The sequence below is a fragment of the Quercus lobata genome, chromosome 8 (assembly GCF_001633185.2).
Source record: "Quercus lobata isolate SW786 chromosome 8, ValleyOak3.0 Primary Assembly, whole genome shotgun sequence".
NCBI lineage: Eukaryota > Viridiplantae > Streptophyta > Magnoliopsida > Fagales > Fagaceae > Quercus > Quercus lobata.
The window spans coordinates 22694615-22717626 of record NC_044911.1 but is presented as its reverse complement, the minus strand read 5'-3'; the positions used below and the strand labels follow the sequence as shown (position 1 = coordinate 22717626).

The 23012-nt window shown below is 34.3% G+C and overlaps 2 protein-coding genes across 3 annotated transcripts; one reads left to right on the top strand and one right to left on the bottom strand.

Moving 5' to 3' along the window:
• Nucleotides 1-304: 304 nt before the first annotated feature.
• Nucleotides 305-8550, bottom strand: LOC115957963 (ribosomal protein L11 methyltransferase). 2 transcript variants are annotated; one of them, XR_004084427.1, is made up of 8 exons: nucleotides 8225-8550; nucleotides 7205-7288; nucleotides 5476-5616; nucleotides 3287-3352; nucleotides 2798-2965; nucleotides 2190-2519; nucleotides 1106-1334; nucleotides 305-991 (listed from the first exon to the last, which is right to left on the bottom strand). XR_004084427.1 is itself a non-coding variant. In XM_031076322.1 (7 exons), the coding sequence occupies exons 1-7, from the start codon at nucleotides 8531-8533 to the stop codon at nucleotides 1194-1196; spliced, it is 1239 nt and encodes a 412-aa protein (XP_030932182.1). In that variant the 5' UTR covers nucleotides 8534-8541; the 3' UTR covers nucleotides 305-1193. The 2 variants fall into 2 exon arrangements, 1 of the variants encoding a protein (XP_030932182.1); XM_031076322.1 differs by having other exon boundaries at nucleotides 305-1334; nucleotides 8225-8541.
• Nucleotides 8551-15942: 7392 nt separating this feature from the next.
• Nucleotides 15943-19917, top strand: LOC115954503 (PRA1 family protein H). The gene is made up of 4 exons (XM_031072368.1): nucleotides 15943-16436; nucleotides 18831-18967; nucleotides 19322-19393; nucleotides 19482-19917. The coding sequence occupies exons 1-4, from the start codon at nucleotides 16012-16014 to the stop codon at nucleotides 19550-19552; spliced, it is 705 nt and encodes a 234-aa protein (XP_030928228.1). The 5' UTR covers nucleotides 15943-16011; the 3' UTR covers nucleotides 19553-19917.
• Nucleotides 19918-23012: the final 3095 nt, after the last annotated feature.

Here is a 23012-nt window from a genome sequence, read left to right as displayed (position 1 = left end):
GACCATTTTGTTGAAACTTATTGTAAAGAAATCAATTATGTTATTTTCATATATGGGAAAAATAAAAGGATTTCAGGTGAACCGAGTTTCTGCATTCGAAATTCACTGGGTACAATGTGCATCGAAAATTAGAGTTAAGGTGTAAGACACCTTTTCCATGAGAGTAAAAGTGACGAGGAATTGAGATTATAGTTGAGGTTTATGTTAGCTGTTAATGCACCACAACCCTTCTTTTTCCAGATTTGGGATCCACTATGAACAAAATATATCTAAACACAAACACAATAGTGGTAACAAGATATTCTATTCCAATAGACAAATCAGAATAACTACTGGAAAGGAATTGACAACTTTAGTTGCAATTGTTCATAGTATTTCATCAACTATATCGTAGCTCCAAGCTGAATAATCAAAGATTGTCTATGCAGCACTCAAAAACATGCATAGATGCTGCTTAAAACAACCTCAAGTGCTACTCATTGATTCACTGATAACTCTTAACATTTTTATTATTTTGCTGGTTTAAATTTTAAATAATTACCTTTATTTTGCTAAAATTTTATTTACACAAATTTGGAATCACTTCTAATTCGGTCTCTTGATTTTAAAAACTTGCAATTTACACTTTGGTGCGCTTCTTCAGTCAACATCCATTAAAATCTTCTTGTTAACTAACCCAAAAAGAATGTCGTTTTGATAAGAAAAATATAAAAAATGACGTCATTTTTAGGCAGGTTAGTGGCAAAATTGTTGTGGATAATAACAAGAAGTGTATATTGACATCATTGTAATAGTTGAGTGTAAATTGCAAGTTTTTGAAAGTTTATTGCCGGTTTAGAAGCAACTCCTAACTTAGAGGTAAATACATTTTAAACTTTTTTTTTGTTTGTTTGTTTGTTGATATGTAGATCACAAAATTCTATTATGAAGGTTGTCCGTTTGCCCCAGCACTGCTACAAATCCTGGAGCACTGCATTCATTCCAGACATTCCTGCATGTCAGATTGTGACATCAAAGGCTGAAAATAGCAGGTGGCCTTTTTACTCAGATATAGCAGATGCTCACTCCTTCATATTTCAGGAAAAACTATCAAGTAGCAACTCACAGGTTGTAGAAATCTGCCAGACACCACAAGCTTGGCATTGAACAGCAATGATCAACGCATGAAATGCTCAACTTCTTAATCAAGCAACTTATGCTTCTGCAAGCTGAAAGTTCCCTCGGCTGTCAGCAAGATTTCTTTTCTTAATGCCACTCACACATGCCCAACCATCTATTTCTGACACTGATATGCCCTCCAAGAATGGTGAATATTGCTCTATAATATATGAAAGCTGCATAAAATACATACATAACCATCAGAAAATCAGATCCAGGATCCTATATTGACACTGATTCATATGTAAGATTTCAACCCAAATTATCCCACTGACGGAATGCATCAACTGTATGTTCTGTCATCTCATGGGCTTTTGTATATATTGCAAATGGCAAGAACACCCTGGTTTGCATTTGCTGCAACCAATTCGTCCAATGACAAAAGTAAGGTTGGTATATGGTATAAAAGCTGATGATGTATAAACTCTTGGAGACTAAGAAAACCATAGGAACCCCTCAAAGAAGCATTTTCCAGAAACCTGTTTCTCTAGCTTTAAGAATTACTGGCTCTAATTTTTGTTAAGCCCATAACTGCACTATATCAACACAATAAATGCTGACAAAATAAAAGTATATGGTATAAAAGCTGATGATGTATAAACTCTTGGAGACTAAGAAAACCATAGGAACCCCTCAAAGAAGCATTTTCCAGAAACCTGTTTCTCTAGCTTTAAGAATTACTGGCTCTAATTTTTGTTAAGCCCATAACTGCACTATATCAACACAATAAATGCTGACAAAATAAAAGTAAATGCATAATATGAAAAGTGTTTCAAACTTCTAGTCAACATTTTTTTTTCAGCTTTAGAATGATGTGCTTTCTGTGTGTTAATAAAAGGATGGTTTAGATAATATATAACTTAACTAGAACCAGGATGATAGAAGTTCAGAAAAGCATTTCTACTGAAATATTTGGTGAGCTTGCCATACTGGTCATAACTTTATTATTCTATCCCTTAAGGTGATTTCCTTAAGTTTCACATAGGTACACGTCATGCCATGATAATGAATCACCTATGCCATGAAGATACCTGGTCAGATAGAATGCCAGAGAGACCGATGACTGCTCCAGGCTTGGCGTAAGACACAATATCATCTGCCAAATCTAATAGAGGATTTAGAAGAATATTAGCAATAACCACATCATACTTCCCTGTTTCAGAGATGATCCCCATTCCATTTGACTCCTGTTCTTCCACAATTCCACATATCCTTTCATCCATAGAGGAAGGACGGGTTTTGCCAGGAACCAGGTGCAGTTGCATTTTCTCAGGTCCGATGTTGTTCAGAGCAGCATTCTGGCGTGCAGAAGTAATTGCTTGGGGATCTACATCAATCCCAACTGATAAGGCTGCACCAAACTACACTCCCAGTCATAATGACAAAGTTGGATTTGAGAATTAGTCGGCATTATCAATAATCCATCATTTTACAGAAACTTGTTTGAAAAAAGGAAAAAAAAAATTGATGAGAACTATGGGAAGAATCCAAGAAAGTAGAAAGATAAAAATGGGATTGGGGTAATAAGCAATGTGTATGAGGAGAACTGCAAACACACTAAATAGATTAGTTATAACATCAATGAAGGGTGTTTCATTTTAATTTAATTGGGTCAAGCACAATATTAAGAACTGAATACCTTAAGAGCTGCAATTGCAAGAACTCCAGATCCTGTGCCATAGTCGAAGACAAGTTCTCCCCCCTTTATTAACCTGTGTAGCAGCAATAGACACATCTTAGTAGTAGGGTGCTCCCCAGTTCCGAATGCTAATCCAGGATTCAGAATTATATTTGTTGCTTGAACATCCTGCAAGGTGAGGCAAAACTAATTTTAACTATCCCATATGACAACATTTATATTAAAGTTAACCATGCGAAACAGAGGAGATTGTTCCAGCCGATAGTTTAAAAGATGTGATTGTGTTTGCATGCTTTGGATGAACTTTCTGAATATTCAGAAACAGAATATAATAGTAGCAGGATTGGGTATTCACTAATTAAAAGTTATACATAGACCCCAAAACAACATGACTATCAATTTTTTTCAGAAGCTACAGAGAAGTAGTCATATATGGTGAGAAATCATTGCATCAAAACCTTTACAAAACTTGATTTAAGATAAACATACAGGGGGAATTCTCCACTGAGGCACGACCCAAATTCCTTCAATAACTTCAACAGGATGAAACGATTCCTGTAAAAATGGAAAACAAATTTTGAAAAATGTGTTGATATAATATAATCGAGAATAAGTTCAACTGAAATTCTTATTCAATGGATTGAAATTTGAAAGTGTTCATTATCAGGGCATTGTTCAATAACGTAAGGCACAGCTTAAGTCAATAGTTATTTAAGTTCCCATCAGAAGCCAAAGTGATGCAGAAAGGGGTGAGGTTAAGGACTTGGATGTGGTAAAGATAGAAGGATTTCACAAGGATGTATAAAAAAATACCAGACTAAATACTTTACCGATAGAACATCTTAGACTGCTTTCTCACCCAAGATATACTAAAAAAAATGTTTTCCTAATATACTAAGATTACAAGGACTCAACATAAAACTGAAAGATAAAAGCATATCTTTTAGCTTAAGTCTTCCTGCCATATATTAAAAAGTAGTCAAATTATTAAGTTCAAAGATAACTTCAAAATATAATATTTTAGGTACCTAAACTATAATCCTAGGCAATTAATTCTTGCAGTAAGGATTTTGAGCCCCATTAATAATTATAAGCTAGTGGTAAAGAAAGCCATCAGTGAGAACCATAACATTGTCCCTAATCACCTATTGGAAGGCTATGCACCTACATCACATAATATTTCGGGAGCACAGAATGAGAAAATAACGGTGCCCATCAGAGGTGATTTTGAATAGAACAGAGCCTATGGCTTCAAATAGAATAGAATAGAGGAAAAAAAATACATGTGGCCAAACCTGACTAATTTTCTTTAGGATCCATAACTAACCCAAAAAATTTGGGACTAAGGCTTTGTTGTTGTTACATCAGCCTAAGTGCAAGTGTGGATACTTATATAGTGATTGGCACATTCAATGCTTCTATAAGTACTCAGGCATTGTAGTGGTCAATCATTAGTGGTGGAACAGTTCACCCCCCCACCCCCCCCCCTCCCCTTCCTTTTTTGGAGGGGGAAAGGGTACCAAGAAAATACAAGCAATTCTTTCCTGTGACATCATCATGAATTTGAAAAGGTAGTGGAATCGTACCACCAATCAGATGTCATCTTCTGCAACAAACTTCTGTAGGATGGGGTGGACTGAAACAAGATTATAACTACTACTTTCTCCAGAACCAAAGACAACAAGGTATCATAGATTTATGCTGCAATCACAAATTCACAATAGCTCCATTGGTTGTCTCTCCAAGTTAGCATCTTGGGTTGTGAAACTAGGTTGACCTTATAGGTTTACTAATTAATTTTTGGGGTTATAGTGCAGCTAAAGAGAGTTTTGTCAAAAAAATTCCTCGGCAAGTACATCTACATTGTCAAGACCATGTTGTACCCAAAAAAAAAAGAATAAAAAAATGTTGTACCACCAATTAATCAAAGAAACTATTATGCACCCTAGTGATGTTTCCTAGATCAGCTAATGCAAAGGCTGCCAACAGGGGAGCGACATCCTGAGTGCATTTCGGAAAAAGAAAAAACCTTATCATTTTGAGCTATTCCAGGGTCATTTTGTGCCTTGAATTAAATTAAGTTAAAACATTTTTCCTTCCTATCAATAAATGAAATTTTTCAAAAAGTGTCAAGCTTTTGGAAGAGGGTGGATAATGGAGGTGAGATAGGGGTGTTAAAGTGGGCCCAGATGCGGAAAAACTCATATTGGTTCCAGAAGCATATCTTAGAGTTAATCTGGTACATCTGAGCCTAATTTTAGTCTTCATTTTAGTTGCTTGATAGGCCACAAACAACCAATGTGTAGATTAATTTTGTGGTTAAAACTTGCTTATGAAAAAAAAAAATTGTTGCTAAAACTCATCAATGATCAGAAGCAAATAAGTATGCAGAGGTAATGGCTTCTGGTCCACACAAGAAAGCTCTTTGATGATTTTTCCCATTAGTAAAAGTGCACTTTTATCCAACTACAGATACAGAAAGATGAAAGAAAGAAAACCATTTCATTTAATCACAAAAATCAATGCAACATGCAACATCACATGAATGACATATATAAAACAGATAGAAAACAAGACAAGCAAGCAACTAGATCAACATATTAGAAGTGATTTATAAATTAATAAAAATAATCATGAGCTTTATATTGCAAGAAAGATTACATGAAAAGAAATTCAACCTGAGTTTTCTTTATCCAGTCATATTGCTCACCCATTTTAACCTCATAATGAGGAATCTCTTTCAAGCCTATAGAATTTGCAGCATGTGAAATGCACACATTTACATCTTCACCTTCAGTAAATATAGAATCGATAAAAATCTGCATAAAAATTTATTAGTAAGTAAACTGTTTAAAACAATGAGTTTATTTTGTCATGCCTGTAACTTCTATTATGTATTATCAATTTATCATGTCATCAATGACCTGTTAAAGTTTAGCCAATCTAATTTGTGCACATTAGCTTGTCATGGTTGGGTTACTGATTGTGTAAAGCATAACTTGTGGCAGCATATATAGTAAAAACACTGGATCACCTTTTGAAATAGTATCTCATATTTTTCAAACATATGCTGTTTTCTATGTACATATAATTTCAAATTACAAGAATTTTGGTTCTAAAAATCGCTGGGAGGTCAGCATGCTGTGGCATAACAAATAAACACCACCCTCCTATCATTCACCAGGCTTTAGCTTTAGCGCTCAAGAGGGATAAGGATAGAGATCAATGAATATTATCAAAAGAAAAACACATGAAAAGGGAAAGGAAAGGAGGGGAAGAAAAAGACATACAACAAGCAGGAGAAAAAGGGTGGGGGGGTGGGGAGAAAACAAAGGACAGTAAAACCAAAGCTGCTATAGATATCAAAAGCTAAAACAGGAGGAGGTAAACCATTTCCAGGAATGAAGCCTGAATAGTCATTCCTTGTCATATGGTATATACATATATGGTCAAGCCAATTCACAACATAGACACTGATGTAGTGAATCTCCTCCTAGTTATAGATATCAGTATCACCATATATATTGCACATTTATAACACTATTCATTCTTGCAGTTTTTATCAAACTCAACTCCTAGAAATGGACTCAACCAAATTCATCTACTAATTCCAATAGATTAGGCTGTAACTCACTCGTTCTCAACAGGTAAGACGTATGCCATTAATTCCAAATAATTGGGACAAGATAATGACACATTATGTTCCTTTCCACTATTGACAGGAATCATGTAGCAGTGAGTGTATCAACAAATTTGCACCATCACACATAAGAAAAACATCTGAAAACTTCAATCTACTTCTGGTTGCTATTTTAACATACATGCAAAATGAATGCTGGATCAGCATAAAATGGAACCCAAAGTTTTAATTACGTTCAATAATCCACAAGAGATGCATTCTCTGTGGTTCCATAATGTATTGCATTACTTGTTTATCTTTCACTTTTTCATTTTTTCCCATACCACATTTGCTACTACATACAACTGTAGCTCACAAGTACTGCTGTCTGCATTTTATATGCTTGCTAAAAGACTACATCAACATCCTAAGTCCCAAAGCTATATTGCATTTAAAGATGTTAGAGAGCATCTTGCTGCATCATTCACCCCAATTAATCCAATTTAGTGAACTTAGAGGCTACTTTTAGCATGGCATAGATAGAGGAGCCAAAAAATAATTTTATCATGGTCTTCCATTTATTGCTCATTTCTCATTATTGTTTGATATCTCAATTGTCTGATACAAGAACTTTGACAGTAAACAGGGACTACAAATTCAAACATAATAGTTTATAAGCACATTATTGACATCCATGACTGAGATAAACCAATAGAAAGGAACAAAAATAAATTAAATGTAACATGTAGCCTTCATAGTTAAATGTAATAAATTCGAAGAGGACCCACCTCATCAGAATTCTTAAAGGTGTCTTCTTCATCTATGGTTGTAGAACTTGCACCAAAGCATAAAAGAGCCTCTGAAAGCATATCCTAGGCAACATGAAAAAATAAAATGCAGTCAGTCATTGGCTATTTCACTAAACTTTAAAAAAAAAACGCCTTAACTAATGAGACAACAAGCACTAATTCCAACCACATATGACCAGTTTTTGCCACAAGTACTCGCATAATGATCTTCCTGTTAATATGTTTTTTACATTGAAATTCCAAGTACGGTACTACACACACACACACACTAACAAGGATTTATGATAATAAGTAAAATACATACGTTTGTTATAAGTATGATAAGTCCAAAAAATATCTTTGAAATCTTATTACTGTTATGAAGTCACTTTTCCTGAGTTGAAATGTGATACTTTGATTTCTCCTTTTCAGTTTTTCCACCTTGATTTTATGCATTAGCATAATTTTATCCTATTTTGGGTTATTCAAGAAAGCAGTTGTGGATTCATCCTAGGAATATTGACCATGCTTAGAAAGATATCTATCTACGTGCTTCCATTGAAATCTTTTGTAAAATTATGTGAGTTTACAACTTAGACAAACATATCTTCTCTTTATTATCTGCCAAATATTCTTCTGGTGATTCTTATATTTAGAATCAAAGCTTGTAATTAATTCTTTAAAAAAAATTACTCCGTCATCACTTACTGTACAAGCATGACAGTCGAACTTACAAAAAAGCCTACCACAAAGCATAGCTCTTCCTTAATATTAAACTACCCGATGACTTTTTATTGAATTAATATTTTGAAATTTCTATTGTTGAGTTACATATTAAATATTCTCTACATTCTTAACATGCATATCAAATTTCATGTCAATCAAATATTATATGTTAAGAGATTCGACCCGGAATCAAACCCCACTAGAATAACCATTTATACACTTACATATACAAGTATTTAGTTAGTATTACGTCTGCTGATAAAAGAAAGAGAGAGAGAGAGAAAAGAAGCTCACAGCCACGTCTTTTCGACAGCAAATGTGAACGGAGAGGTACGAAGGGTAAGTGAAAGACTCCTCCGCTTTCGTGGGAATACAACAAGAAGAAGAAGAAGAAGAAGATGAAGGCTTTGCAGTGTTCGAAGATGGGGTCCATGGTGATGGGTCCTTGGCCTTGTAGCTTCTTGTGAGTAAGAGAGTAAGGGGGGAGTAAGGTGGGTGGAGGAGACGACTGCGCCTACGTAAGAGTGTGTGGGAAAGGTGTTTGAAGAAATGGGTCAGAGTGGCTGACATTTTTTCTGAAAATGGAAATGGAAGGTGGGACATTCATTGAACATAAGGTTCAGGATTTTTTTTTCAAAATAATACTAAAAATTTAAACAATTTCAGTAGTTAGTACTGCCACGCGTTTAAATAATAATTTTCAATTTTTTGAAAATTTACGTAGGTAAAAAAATGTGTGAAAATACGTGTAATATTGTTTAAAAACTGAAAATATATGTTTAAACCCATTTACCAAACCAGCCCTATGTTTTCAAAATTATTTAGCAAACTAATCATTCGAGAGTGAAAAACTTGATTTTGCTTTGTTAAATTGAGATTTTTTTTTTCAAAATAACACTTAGTGTGTGTTTGGATATCGCTTATTATGCTGAAAACTGAAAATTTATTGTTGAAAACACTATAGCAAAATATTTTTTATTGTTGCAAATTACTATTCATGTGTTTTTATCACTTGGCTGATCCATGAACAGTGTCATGGACCAGCCCAAAAAAAATGCAATTCAAAAAATGCAGCCGTAGTCGCTATACAAACGGACCTCTATTTTCAAACTATTTAGTTAGTTAATAACGTTTTTATACTATTTAAGAAACTAGCATCTCAAGGCCCATAAACTTGATTTCACAATTGCAACTCGAGAATTTGAGACTCGAGTTTCATGAAAAATCAATGTAACCAAGACCCAAATCCAATCCATGAGTTCCAGTTTCTACAGTTTATCAAACGAGTTCCAATTTTTGTAGTTAATCAAAAATCAAACCTTCACAACCCTACAAAGACCCAAATCTAAAAGTTCCAGTTCTACAGTTCATCAAAAACCAAACCAAAACACAACCCCATGAAGACCCGAATCCACGACGGAGGTTGTTTCCTAAAGGAGAAGAAGAATCTGACCGAACCCCATGAAGACCCGCGGTAGTTTTGATCTCGGCACCAGCCTTTTAGATGTGGGTTTATTGATCTTAGCACTGGTGTCTCTTTGGTATTGTTGAATCAAACTAATTGTCTCTCTGGTACCGCAAACATACCAACCCAGAGAACATAGAAAACGAATTCAAAGACAAACCAAACCAGAAAACTAACCTTTGATACCGAGATCAACAAACCCAAGTCGCTCCGGTGCCAAGATCGTCAAACCCAGTGCTTGGAGTTGTTGGTATTGCGTTTTTGTTGCTAGGAATTGCTGTGTTGCTGCGTTTTTATTGTGGATCTGTTTTAGGGAACTCAACTCTATCATACTCAAGTTCTAAGAGCAAAATTGAGTTTCTTAGATTCGAGATGTTAGTTTCCTAAATAGTTTGGAAATGTTGCTAACTAATGAAATTATTTGAGGATTTATGTTAGTTTGCAATTTTTCCTGCTAAATTGAGTATAATGCACTTGAGTCCCACATCATGCCAACAGTTGAGGTGGAAATTTCGTCCATGTAAGCACAAAAAGTGAGTTCGTTATACATGATTTAGCATAGCAAAATCGAGTTTCTTACTCTCGAATTGTTAGATTGCTAAATAGTTTTGAAAACATGCTAACTAACAAAATTGTTTGAGTTTTAGTGTTATTTTGAAGAAGAAGAAAAAATCCGAAGGTTAGCATCAAATTTAGATTTTTTTCGCTATGGTCACAGGTTGTGGTCTAGTGGCGCCAGCTTCCCTCCAAAAGAGTCAACTTGTTCGACCCATGCCAACAATGAATAAATAGATTATAAATTGCTATTTTAATTTTGACATCTAAAGTTTTTATTTTTAGAGAATTTTAAACTATGGTGTCTACCTCCTAAAATAAAATTTAAATTTTTTCTTCTAAAAAAAAAAGTTCAAATTTTTTTTAGTCCTCTAATATTACCTGTCATTTTGAGGTGATTGTTAAGTGATGCCTATACATATGTTTAGTTGGCTCAATCAAATTATGTCATTCAGTATCAGTTAATTAAAAGAAATAAAATAGTTCTTTTATTTTATTTTTTTTCTTTACAACATTTTTGGGCATCCAAACAAAGCTTAATGTCTTTGTTGATTTATTTTTATTTTAATAATGTGTATTCTTTAAATGATGTGGCATGGTTTAATTGGACAACGATTTAGTGAACCCAAAAATGACATAGTTTTGAGTGTGTAACTAGGTTTTTTTTTTTAATCTTACTTGGCATTTAATGGCCAACTTAGCACAAGCCTAGATGAAAGAGTTCCCAATAAAAAAAAAAAGGGTAATGTTAGAGGGATCAAATCAAAATTTTAAAATTTAGTGAGGAAATCAAAATTATCCTAACTTTAAAGGTGAACTTTGTAATTTAGTCAAATAAACAACTTAAGTTATTTTTCCCTTAGTATTAGGTTTTTTATTTTTTTTATTTTTTTATAAAGTAATTATAAAAGTCTTTATTTGCACTACATTTTATTCTCTCTCTATATCGAAGATACAATTTGCACATTATAAGAAAAAGTTTGATGAATTGTCGTTTTAGTCTACTAAACTTAAAATTTTTCATTTTAATCCATTAATTTTGAGAACACTATTGTAGGGATGAAGGGCCCAGATAAGAATATTAGGGCGTGGGCCGCACCCGAGGACGTCAAAGAGCCTGAAGACAGGTACGTATTAATGAAGGCAAGTAGATTACTAGGCCAAGGAGGAGGTCTGATCATAGTAAACAGATGACGTTGTCCGAGGAGCAACCCCTCCTCGGCTAACAGAATGGCAACCTGAAATCCGACCACCCATCAAGTACTGGGCAATGGGCAAATGTGCTTAAGAGGATAAGTTTCAAAGAGAAGTGAGTCAACAGAGAATTGAGAAGTATCTGGGAAGAAAGCTGCTACCATCGCATTGAATGCTCTGCACCTAACCAACTGGCCGTATTAATATGGAGGTGATATCTGAATAGTGTCTTCTAGCCTCACAGCTACCCACAAAGACTTCAAGAAGGTGCTGATGAGACAAGTATCAAGGAGATTAACAATTTGATCTACATGTGGACGACTGAGATGAAAGAAGGAAAGGGGGTATAAAAGGAGGAGGATTCCATTACAGGAGGGATCATTAGAAAACCAGAAAATAAATTACTGTGTAACCAAGAACTTGAATATTTGTATAAGTCTAAGAGAAATATATAAGAACATACCATCCTCGGACCTGACCGGGGAGTACTTTTCTTTTCAATTTGTTTGTCTTACTTATTCTAACACCAACTAGCCTATTGTGATTTACATTCTAACTCATTGAACGTTCAATAACTATCCCACTCTCTAACAAATCAAAATGTGTCCTTACAACCATCATTTTAGTCATTTTGTGGATTGTTGTTCAAAAAATGCTATTAACTATTTTTAAAAAATGATTTAGTTTTTATATTATTTTTTAATGTTACAAATGTGAAAGGATATTGTTTAACAGAGTTAATGGTGTTTTTCAAATGATGATAGACTAACTATTCAATTAAGATTATTTTAGAAATATTGTGAAATTATTGTAAATTTTTGCTATTTCTTTAGAAGGACTCGTTAACCTAGGAATACAACATCAAATTACTAAAACCTAACTCAATATGTTGTTAGGTAGATAGCAAGGATTGGATGAAAAATAGAGTGTAAAGGATAAACCGTTCTCTATTTTTTTTTTAATATTCTAAGTGGGAGAAAGATTTGAACATTGGTTATCCTTATGAAAGAGACCAAAAAATATGACCAACTTACGAGGCTTTGTTCCCTTTTTTCCATATTTAAAGTGTTGGATTCACACTAGTTATTTAAGCAATAATTATGTCATGTATGGAGGATATGCATTATTTCTTGTACAATATATGAATTCCATAACTAGGGGTGTCCAAACCAACCCATCAACCGACCCACCTGGCCAACTCGGCCAATTTGATCCAAGAACTGGCCGACCCGACGTCGGTGACGGTCGGCAGCGAGTCTTTGCCTCCAAAACTCAAGACCGGCAGGTCGGTTGGCGGGTCTGAACATGAAAAACTGAAAAAACCAACCTAATCGTATTACATCGGAAAAGTAGTTGTTCTCCACCGATGGGAGCATTTCGTCGATTGTTTTAGTTCAATTAGTCGAGAACTGGCTTGATCTCTTCAAGATCTGGCGAGATCTCATCGAGATTACGCCTAATAACTTCGAGATCCGATAAGATCTCATTGAGATTTGGCCTAATCTTGTCGAGATTCGACCAGATCTCTTCAAGATCCAACCAGATCTTAGCATATTCGACCCGATTTAGTACAGATCTGATGGATTTCAACAGATTCTAGTATAAGTTCACAAATTTCGACTTTGACCTAGGACCGACCAGTATTCGAGGAAGTTCAACCACCCGAACCGATTCCTTTTACCGGCTGACAACAAGTCCAAAAATGGTAGACCTAAAGTAATCGGGTTGATTCCAGGTTGGGCACAAACTTGAACCAGACCAACCCAAGGACAAGACCAACTTCGGAAGTTCAAATCCATATGCATGTAAGCAAATTTGTGGTTTTTTTTAGCCCGTTATGTTATTTTTGTATATATTCATTATATAACCAAAAATGAAATATATTAGTTACGTGACATCATTTGGCACTCAAGTAAAAAAACTCAAGTTTCCCATGCATTGTTGTGAGATTTTTTATTTATTTATTTTAATAAAAGAAATTATTATTATTATCATCTATATATATATAAAACCGAAGCCTTTGAAGTTCCCACAATTTTCCACGTCAGCACAATATTAAAAAAAAAAAAAAACTTTTTAAAGACCTAAAAAAAACGCGTTATCAAAAAAGGAAAAAAAAAAAAAACCAAAATTTTCAAACGGCATTATCAAAAAGGAAAAAAAAAACACCCAAAAATTTCAAACCCGGCATTTTCAAAAAGAAAAAAAAACCGCCCAAAAAATTATCAAACCAAAGAAAAAAAAAAACACCCAAAAATTTCAAAAAAAAATCAAGAAGGAAAAAAAAAAGAAAAAACTTTTTAAGACAAAAAAAAAATCGGATTATCAAAAAAGGAAATAAAAAAACGGCATTAAAAAGAAAAATCAACAGCATTATAAAGGAAAAAAAAAAACACCAAAAATTTCAAGATTGGCATGTATCAAAAAAAAAAAAAAACTTTTCTAAGATAGAAAAAAAACGGCAATTCATCAAAAGGAAAAACAAATAAACCCAAAAATTTCAACGGCATTATCAAAAAGGAATAAAAAAAAAAACACCGCAAAAATTTCAGGCCCTTAAAAACATAAGCTCAAAGTGTAAAAAGAGGCTAAAACCAAAAAATTTCGTCAGCAACTAATATTAAAAAAGAGAAAAAAAAAAAACTTTTAAGACTAAAAAAAAAACCGGCATTATCAAAAAGGAAAAAAAAAAACCCAAAATTTTCAGCCCTTAAAAAACAAAGCTCAAAGCGTAAAAAGAGGCTAAAACCAAAAATTTCATTCTCCCCAAACCAAAACCCGATGAAAAATAAATACTCTCTCCCCCTTAAACGCAAACACAGTAACGCAAACTCATCAAACTCCCTCTCTTCTTCTTCACACAGTCCCATCTCCATCTTCAAACGCACAATTTCCTCCATGCCTCTCTCTACATACACGTTCCCCTGCCTCCAATCTTTGTTCCTTATCTACCTTCAAACCCCTAAACTATAGTCCACAGGTGCCAGCCACCAACTCCTTTAGTGGCAGAAAGTTTTTGATTTTGAGACTTTACCATCTGACCAGATTCTCTCCACAAACATTACTGGTAAGTTTTTATTTTGTTCTATAATTTGGGATGTTAAATATGATTTAGGGTTTCGTTTTTGGTTGTTAAATATGATTTAGGGTTTCATTTGGGAGTGTTTGTTTTGAATGATTAGCTTAGATTGATGGGTTTGGAGCCCGTAGTGGGTTTTATTAATTTCTATTATTGGCCGCCAGGGAGACCTATTGACAAAAGATGTTAACAACAAATATTTGTGTTAAATGTTATTTAGGTTTTGTTATTTTGGGTTAATTTTTTTAATTTAGTTATTTTGGTTATTGGTTTTAATTAAAGTTGAATGATGAGAAAAGCAGAGCATGATAGAAGACATCTACAACACCAAGAAGCAAAAAAGGTGGAAATATAATTGAAAGGGTTTCTGGGTGTTGGTTTGATAGTCTCCCTCAAATGTGTGGGACTCTTTGATGGTGAGCATGCTTAGATGGGAGGATTTTGTGTTGATAAAGGAATTTGGGTTAGGGTATGGTGGCAGACCTATGTGTTTTAGTATATATATATATTTTTAATGGTTTTTGCTTTATTTCTTAGATTTAGATGGTTTATCCTTGATCACCGTTCTATAGTTGAAGCTTTAATGTTGTAGTGTAGTCATTTGACAAATGCAAATTAATTGTTGTTTTATTTTGTTGCTTTAAATTTAAAGGTGTTAAAATCTGTTGAATAAGTTATAATGATCATTGCAATAGAATAAATGTTTTTAAAATCAAACAACTACGAGATTGTGCTTTATGTTAACTTGGGATTTTCATTTGAATAAAGCAAATTGATTTATAAGGCAAGCAGTGTTATTTAAGATGTATATGTTGTAATACATTCTTCAACCTGTTCTATTGCTAGGTTTACATCAGCGATACTTCAAATGAATGTAGCAACAACTTATCAATTGAAGAAGATGGTGATTGTACAAAATTTCAAAAACTTGATGTTCAAACCAATGTGCAACTCACACCAACATCTGTACTCAAGGAAAACAAAAGGGCATATTCAGGGACTACTACAAAGCAACAAAGGAAGAAGATACAAAAAACACTTTAAAGTTGTCTTTCAATCTCTAAGATTTTCTATGCACAATTTGGTTTTAATGAATTTGTGATTTTGATACTAGAGACGTATTGGAACAAAGGAAATTTTTTTGCTTTTATACACAATTTGGTTTTAAAGAATTTGTGATTTTGATACTAAAGACGTATTGGAACAAAGGAAATTTTGTTGCTTTTATGCACAATTTGGTTTTAAATTGAAACATAGAGGAATTAAACTCTTATATTTAGTTATTTGAGGATTTCTTTTAGCATAGCGTTAACTGTTTGTCTATATACATTTCATTTCTAAATATTATAGTATTCTCTTTACATTTAAAAAACTCATGAGACTTAATTTGAATTGTAACTTATCATGTTTAAATAATTTATTTTGAATTTTAAGTGATTTGCATTGGTATGTTGTTCAGATTCAATAGTTGTCTTTAAAATCAAGAGGAATTCAAAAACAATATCTAAACTTCAACATTTTTTAAATATAATGAAAGCATTCAATATTTAGTGGAAGACATCAAATAAATGAAATTGAAAATTAGGAATGTGCTACCAGAGAATCAATGCTAAATTCCAAAACTTAATGTCACATCATTTGGAAAAAATTGGTAGCTTTCCCGTGCATCGCACGGGTTAGCGACTAGTTATTATTATTATTTAAGAAAAAAAAAAACCCTAATTTTGTGAAATTCCAAAGCAAAACAAACCCCAGTTTGGGGAGTAGTTGGAGGTGAAGAGTTGGGAGATGGTATTCTCATCCAACCCCTTATCCCTCAGTCTTCCCGAACCCGCCTTTGAGTCATGGCTCCGCGACTCCGGCTACCTCGAAATACTCGACCACTGCACTGCCACCACAACCACCACCACCACCACTACCACCAACTCTGATGACCCCTCCTCCACCACCTCAACCACTACCTCCATCACCAGCTGCATTTTATCCCATATTGTCACCTTGCTCTCCCTCTTCACCCTCAACCCCTTCTCCAAACTCACCGCCGATGACTTCTCCGACCAAACCCCGTCCTGGACTCATAGGTTTTTTGGGTTCTGCGACTCCTATTCCTTCCCTTCCTCGCCAGCTCAGGCAAGGCTGAGAGTCCACGAGAATGTCAAGCGCTATTGCAGGAACTATGCCACCTTGTTCATAATCTTCTTCGCATGCACTCTGTAAGGAAACACTGTCTCTGTAAATATTATATTTTTGTGTGTTTTGGGGAATTGGGTTTTGTTTGGTTGATGCGAAATGAGAGGAGAGGATGGGAAAATTGGGTTTTGGGTTTTACGAGTTTTGTTGTTTTGTGTGATGTCTCTCTCTGGAATTTCGCTTTTAATTGTGAGAGTTTTGGGCACTGGGTTCTGATTGCTTCGTGGGAAAACAAGGGAAAGTTTGGGATAATTGACTTTTGGAGTACTTGGGTCTTGTTTTGTATATTTCTCATATTCTCTCTCTCTCTATCTCATATAGATTATTTTGGTAGTTCTGTTTTGGATGGGAAAGAAATTTGAAACTTGAAATATACAAAGATAAAAGAAGAAGACACGTTTTACTTTGTTTTGGGTTTCCTATAATGCTCCAGCTAGCTGCTAATTAATCGAGCTCCAGGATAGGGGAAGAAATTTTGAATTTTAGAAGAAGACTTGTTTTACTTTGTTTTGGGTTTCCTATAATTCTGCAGCTAGCTGCTGATTAATCGAACTCCAGGATAGGGGAAGAAAATTTGAATTTTACGTATCAAATAGCTTTGCTTTGCAAAATTTGGTACCCCCTTAGTCTCAACTAGGCATAGTTGAGTTAGGCACAATTGAGTAGGGATGTTTATTTCTTTGATTCAATTGTTGATATATCATTGAACATTCTAGTAAATTGTTTAAATTCCTAGTATTTTCCAACGATCAAATGGAGTTTGAAAGATTCAACTTTCAATTAGACATGTTGATATTTAGAGATTATTTAGGAATTTACAACATTGTTTGAACATGATGTTTTTCTGGGATGTACTTATAGGTTTAAGGTGTCAAGTAAGTTGGTTTTCTATTTGTATACAAACTCTTCTAATGACATGGGCCTTGGATAGTATAAGCGAAGAAAGTAGCGCACCTAAGGCCGGGCACTTCCCTCTTGAGGAAGGGGTGGTGTGGAATACCATGGGAGAGGTTTTTCTGGCACACAATGTCTCTATCATGAAAGATGGTGATAGTGTGATAGGTGCACATTACCAAAATATTTTTGGGGGACGCCATGGCTGCCCTGCTGCTCTAGTCTTTGCAGTCAGAGCGAGAGGTTGTCCCTACATTTCTCTTACCAATTTCAACCTATCAAAAAAAAAAAAAAAAGGCGAAGAAAGGAATTCATTTATATTATTATTTAAAAAAAAATATGTGTGGCTAGCTCTGATTAGTTTGTTGCCAAGAGCCTTGTAGCTCAACTAGTTGGCACCTTCTAGGATTTCACAACATTGTTTGAACAGGATGTTTTCTGGGATGTATGTATAGGTTTAAGGTATCAAGTAAGTTGGTTTTCTATTTGTATGCATACTCTTCTAATGACATGGGCCTTGGATAGTATAAGCAAAGAAAGTAGCATGCCTAAGGCTGAGTGCTTCCCTCTTGAGGAAGGGGTGGCATGGTATTCCATGGGAGAGATTTATTGTGGCGCACTGTGTCTCTATCATGATAGATGATGATAGTGCGATAGGCGCACATTACCAAAATATTTTGGGGGGATGCCATGGCCACCCTGCTGCTCTAGTCTTTGCAGTCAGAGTGAGAGGTTGTCCCTACATTTCTCTTACCAATTTCAACCTATCAAAAAAAAGGCAAAGAAAGGAATTCATTTGTATTATTATTTTTTTTGGATATATGTGGCTAGCTCTGATTAGTTTGTTGCCAAGAGTCTTGTAGCTCAACTAGTTGGCACTTTCTAGTGTTTCCAACAGAAACATCCAGGGGTCAAATCCCCCCATCCCCAACTATCAAATTATTAAACAAAACAAAAAGGGTTTTTGAGGATACATAGCCAATCCCAAAGTTTTAGGGCTAAGCCTTTGGTGTTATTCTTTTTGTATATGTGGATCTAAGCAAACAAAATTGCATAAGTATTTGTTCTTGGGTCCTTCCTTAGCCTTCTCTACATCCAAAGAGAGAGAAGAGTTGGGAATAGCTATATGTAGGTAAGGTTTGGCCAATGTGTATAAGACCTTGTAAGGAGGTTACACACAGCATGCATTTACTCCAACCTTAATGTATGATCCTTCATGACTTGAGGGTCCATTGAATCCAATCTCATTTACTATAAGACTGGTGGATCATGGATGCCATTCATCTAATAGGAACGGAAAAAGGAACAATGAAGCTATAGTTGCTTGTCTTCCATTAATGTTCCTTTTTGTTAGAGGGAGCATATCAGTTTGGCCTGTTATGGTAGCTAGTGCTCTGAATTGGAAAGAATTATTATTATTATTATTCAAGTACCTATTGTTTCAGTTCTTATATTCTTTTACTCCCCCCTCCTTAACAAATCTTCTTATTTGATTTATCTGTCTTTGGTGTTTATGGTTATAGGTATCAAATGCCCCTTGCTCTTGTTGGATTGATATCTTGTTTGGCATTATGGGATGTTTTCAAGTTTTGTGCTGATAAATGGGGATTAGATCACCACCCAGTAGTTCGACAGTGTTTGGTTCGCATTGCACAATGTGGTATGTTATCAATCCTTTTTTCCTCAGTACATTATAAGTTTATATTTGAAAATAATCCATCTGATTTTTCATATTTGACTATTTAAATGATTAATCAGGAAAAATATTTTTGATGGTTTTCTTTTAATGTAAAACTTTTTATACCTATTTGGGAGGGGTAGATTAGATATGGTCCTATTGTTCAGCATCATGAAGTGGCCACTCTCAATAATTGAACTTGCCTCTTACGCTTGCCAACGCAAGACTTCATTGACCAGATAATGGCCCCTTCTGTTTGTACTTCTGAGCTATTTATAGGAGTTGAAAAATTATCTCTGCCTATGCGGTAACACTAATTAGATATCATCTTTGCAGTGACTGCTGTTATTCTGATATATTCAAATGTTCAGATGGCTATGTTCTGTGCACTAGGCATCAGTTATGCAGGTGACTTTCATATACTTTTGTATCTTTGTTAGAATTTTCCCCCCTTCCCTTTGTATGACATGTTCTTATTATTGAAATATTTTTCTAGGCATGCTTTTTCATGCTGCATTCCGGAAGCTGGCTCCTGCAAAGCAACCATCTCGTGGGAGAAGTAAGTAATAGGTTTGGGCAAAATAAGCATAATCATGCTTAGCTATACTCTGAGGCCTGTTTACTGCAAGAGATCAACGTCTCTGACCTGACTTTGATACAGAAGATGGTGCTCGTCATGTAGATAATAGATAATCAAATTCATGTTGATTTTTGGTTCTTCGTTATAACCTCACTTGCCATATGTGAAATCCTAAGTTGTATTAAATCCTCTGATCAAACAATTTGATGGCTTTGACCTAGTCAATATGTCAAAGTGGAGGCTTGTTATTTGCTTTAGCCTTGGGCATTTGTTTATGAATTGTATAATGGAATTGTAGTTATACCAGTCATTTTCTAGGTGTGATTATACAAGGTCTAAAACTTCATTTTTAGTTTTAGATTGCAGGCGAAATATAGTTCATGGAACCCTTGGGATATTTTGTGGTGCTATTTGAGAAAATGTTATTCTGAAAAGGCTAACATGATTTTGAAAATGCATTTTAGCAGTGAAATTTTATGCAGAATAATCTGATTGTTCTGAAAATTCAAAATAAAAGTGACATGTCTTGTGAGTAATAAGAGCTGGTAAAATTTATGTCATCTGATAGAAGATGGTTGATTGAGCTAAGCCAAAACAATTTTTGCATTTAGAGTTGAGGGTTCCATTTTATTAGATCCATTCTAATTAATCAAGAATCTAGTAAAAATACCAATTTGAAGCGGATTTCAATTGGCAAACTTGCCATTATTTTTTACAATAAAAAAAAAAAAGAAAAAAGAAAAATTACACTTTATCCACTTATAATTTGTCCAAAAAACACTTTACCCACTTGTAGTTAAAAAAAATGACATTTTACCAACTTGTGGTTTGATTCGTTAACAAAACGTTATCCACCTCTAACCCTGCCGTTACTCTTAACACCAATTCACTCCAAAAAAAACAATAGCAATTGAATCAAAACTCTTTCCTTTGAGAAACCATAACAGAGCATGACTCGCAATTTCATAACAGAGCATATCTTGCAATTTCCAAACCAACCTTTACACACATACAGACGCTGACCCAAGAAAATGTATAGCACAGACCACAGATAACAGCAAAAGTTCTTTTTATGTTCTTGGCAGAAAATGTATAGCACAGACCCAATTTCTCAATATATATATATATATATCTCATTAACAGGCTACACATTGAGATAACAGCAATCATTGATCTGCTCTGTTTTTGTACGTGTATGAAAAGTCAGCAAAGGTTGTAAATATGAGAAAGCGCCTTAGATATAGAATTAGATGGTGAAGCACGACAATACGTGGTGGGTGGAGCACAAATATTGGATCAAAACTCCAATGAGAAGTCAGCGAAAATATATAGCACAGAGCAAAAATCATTTATAGCACAAACCCAATTTCTCAAAAAAAAAAAAATCATTAACACGCTACACATTAAGTAATCTACCAGCAATTAAAAAAAAAAAAAAAAAAAAAAATCTACCAGCAAATACCAAGACAAATTAACAATGTAATCTGCCAGCAAGGAAAAAAAAAATCTTCAAAAACGTAATCTGCCAGCAATAAGCTGCAAATCTTCAAAAAAACTTCAAAATACATCAAGATTGCAGTAGAAATCTGCCAGCAATTAAAAAAAAAAAAAATCTACCAGCAATTTTTGAAAAAGAAATCAAGAACCCTAATTATCAAAAACTTACCTGTGGTTTAAATCAAGAGAGAAAATCTTCAAGATCCTTCACATGGGTTTTGATCGGGCTGCCAACTTCTCTTGATGTTGAGAGATTTAAGTTTTTGTCCTGATGAAGTGGATCACAATCTGGAATAGGGAGTGTACATGTACAAGGAAGTTTTTTTTTTTTTTTTTCAAAGGAAAGAGTTTTGATTCAATTACTATTGTTTTTTTTTGAGTGAATTGGTGTTAGAGTAACGGCAGGGTTAGAGGTGGGTAACGTTTTGCTAACAGATCAGACCACAAATTGGCAAAGTGCCATTTTTTAAACCTCATGTGGTAAAGTGTTTTTTAGGCAAACTACAGGTAGATAAAGTGTAATTTTTCCCCCAAAAAATTATGTTTTAGTGTTTTTACCTATATATTGACTAGTTTTAAAATTTTCATTTTATAAACTGCATATTAATTAAAATGGTTTTTAGCTTGAATCTTTCATTTTATAAACTGCATATTAATTAAAATGGTTTTTAGCTTGAATCTAGACAAACTAGACAAGATACAGCTAGTTCAATTTTGAATTGAAGTTACCATGATTTTTGAGTGGAGTTGTGATGTGTCTTTGTGTTAGAACCCCTTTCTTTCTCCCTTGTGTGTATGTGTGTGTTTGTTTCTCAAAAAAAAAAAGGGTAATTGTCCCACATTGCTTAAGAGAGTGTGTTATGTGTAGTATAACTTGTCCTATCCTCCCTTAAAAGTTACCATGGCTTTTAAGTGGAGTTGTGGTATGCCTTTGTGTTAGAACTTCTTTCCCTCTCCCTTGTATGTGTATTTATTTCTCAAAAAAAAAAAAAATGAATTGATTTTATTTCTGGTTTAGTTTGTATCATAATTGAAATAGTTTTGTGATTTGAAAAGTAAATCCTAAAAGTTAGAAAGTAATTTAAAATGATTTGATCAATCTTTCCTTTTAGCAATGATGATACCCCCTAAGAACATGAAAAACTTAGGATTGCATCGGATGATCATCGGGACGGGGTAAGTCGAATCATGGTAGTCTCATTTCTTCGGGATGAGGAAAACCCGCACAGGGTAGTAGCAGGCCAGATCCAATTTATGATGGGTTTCAAGTCCAATTTATAATGGGTTTGGAGGTATGTTACTGACCCTAATGAGATAGCTCTTACATTAATGAGATAAATATAAAACAATGAGGGACATGATGACCATGAGAATACTAAGAAAAAAGGTAGACTAGTGTTATGGAGATGGTAATATTTATTAAAAAAAACTAAATTATAACTAGGACTTGTAAATAAAAGATTAATTTAAATATATATTAAATAAAACATATATTTATAGAGGTTCAAACAAGACGGTGGGACTTTTCTACCATCTCTATGAAAAATTGATTATCCTTCCACATTGAGGACATCCTGATCCAATCATCCAAGTCCAAGTATTATGAACCAACACTTATGATTGTGAGATTATTATTATAATTGTAACACAATCATGAAAAGACATGAATTCGTAAAGGTAGTGGTAGACATCCAAACCCAATCGTGAGGGATAAAAGTTTGGTTCAAAGGGTTTGACCAATTAGCTAACAAATAATCAAAGAGAAATCACCATTTTCTTGATGGAGTCCAAGCAATGCTATTCTCACTCGGGGAGAAAAGATTGATTGGAATAGCTTGAAGAGTTCGAGAAATTTGAGATAGAAGAATAAAGGAGAGAATAGGGCTTTTTCGCTTGCCATGATCATTCAAAAGTCTCCAATTGAGTTTCGTTAGTATTGCCAGATTTCTA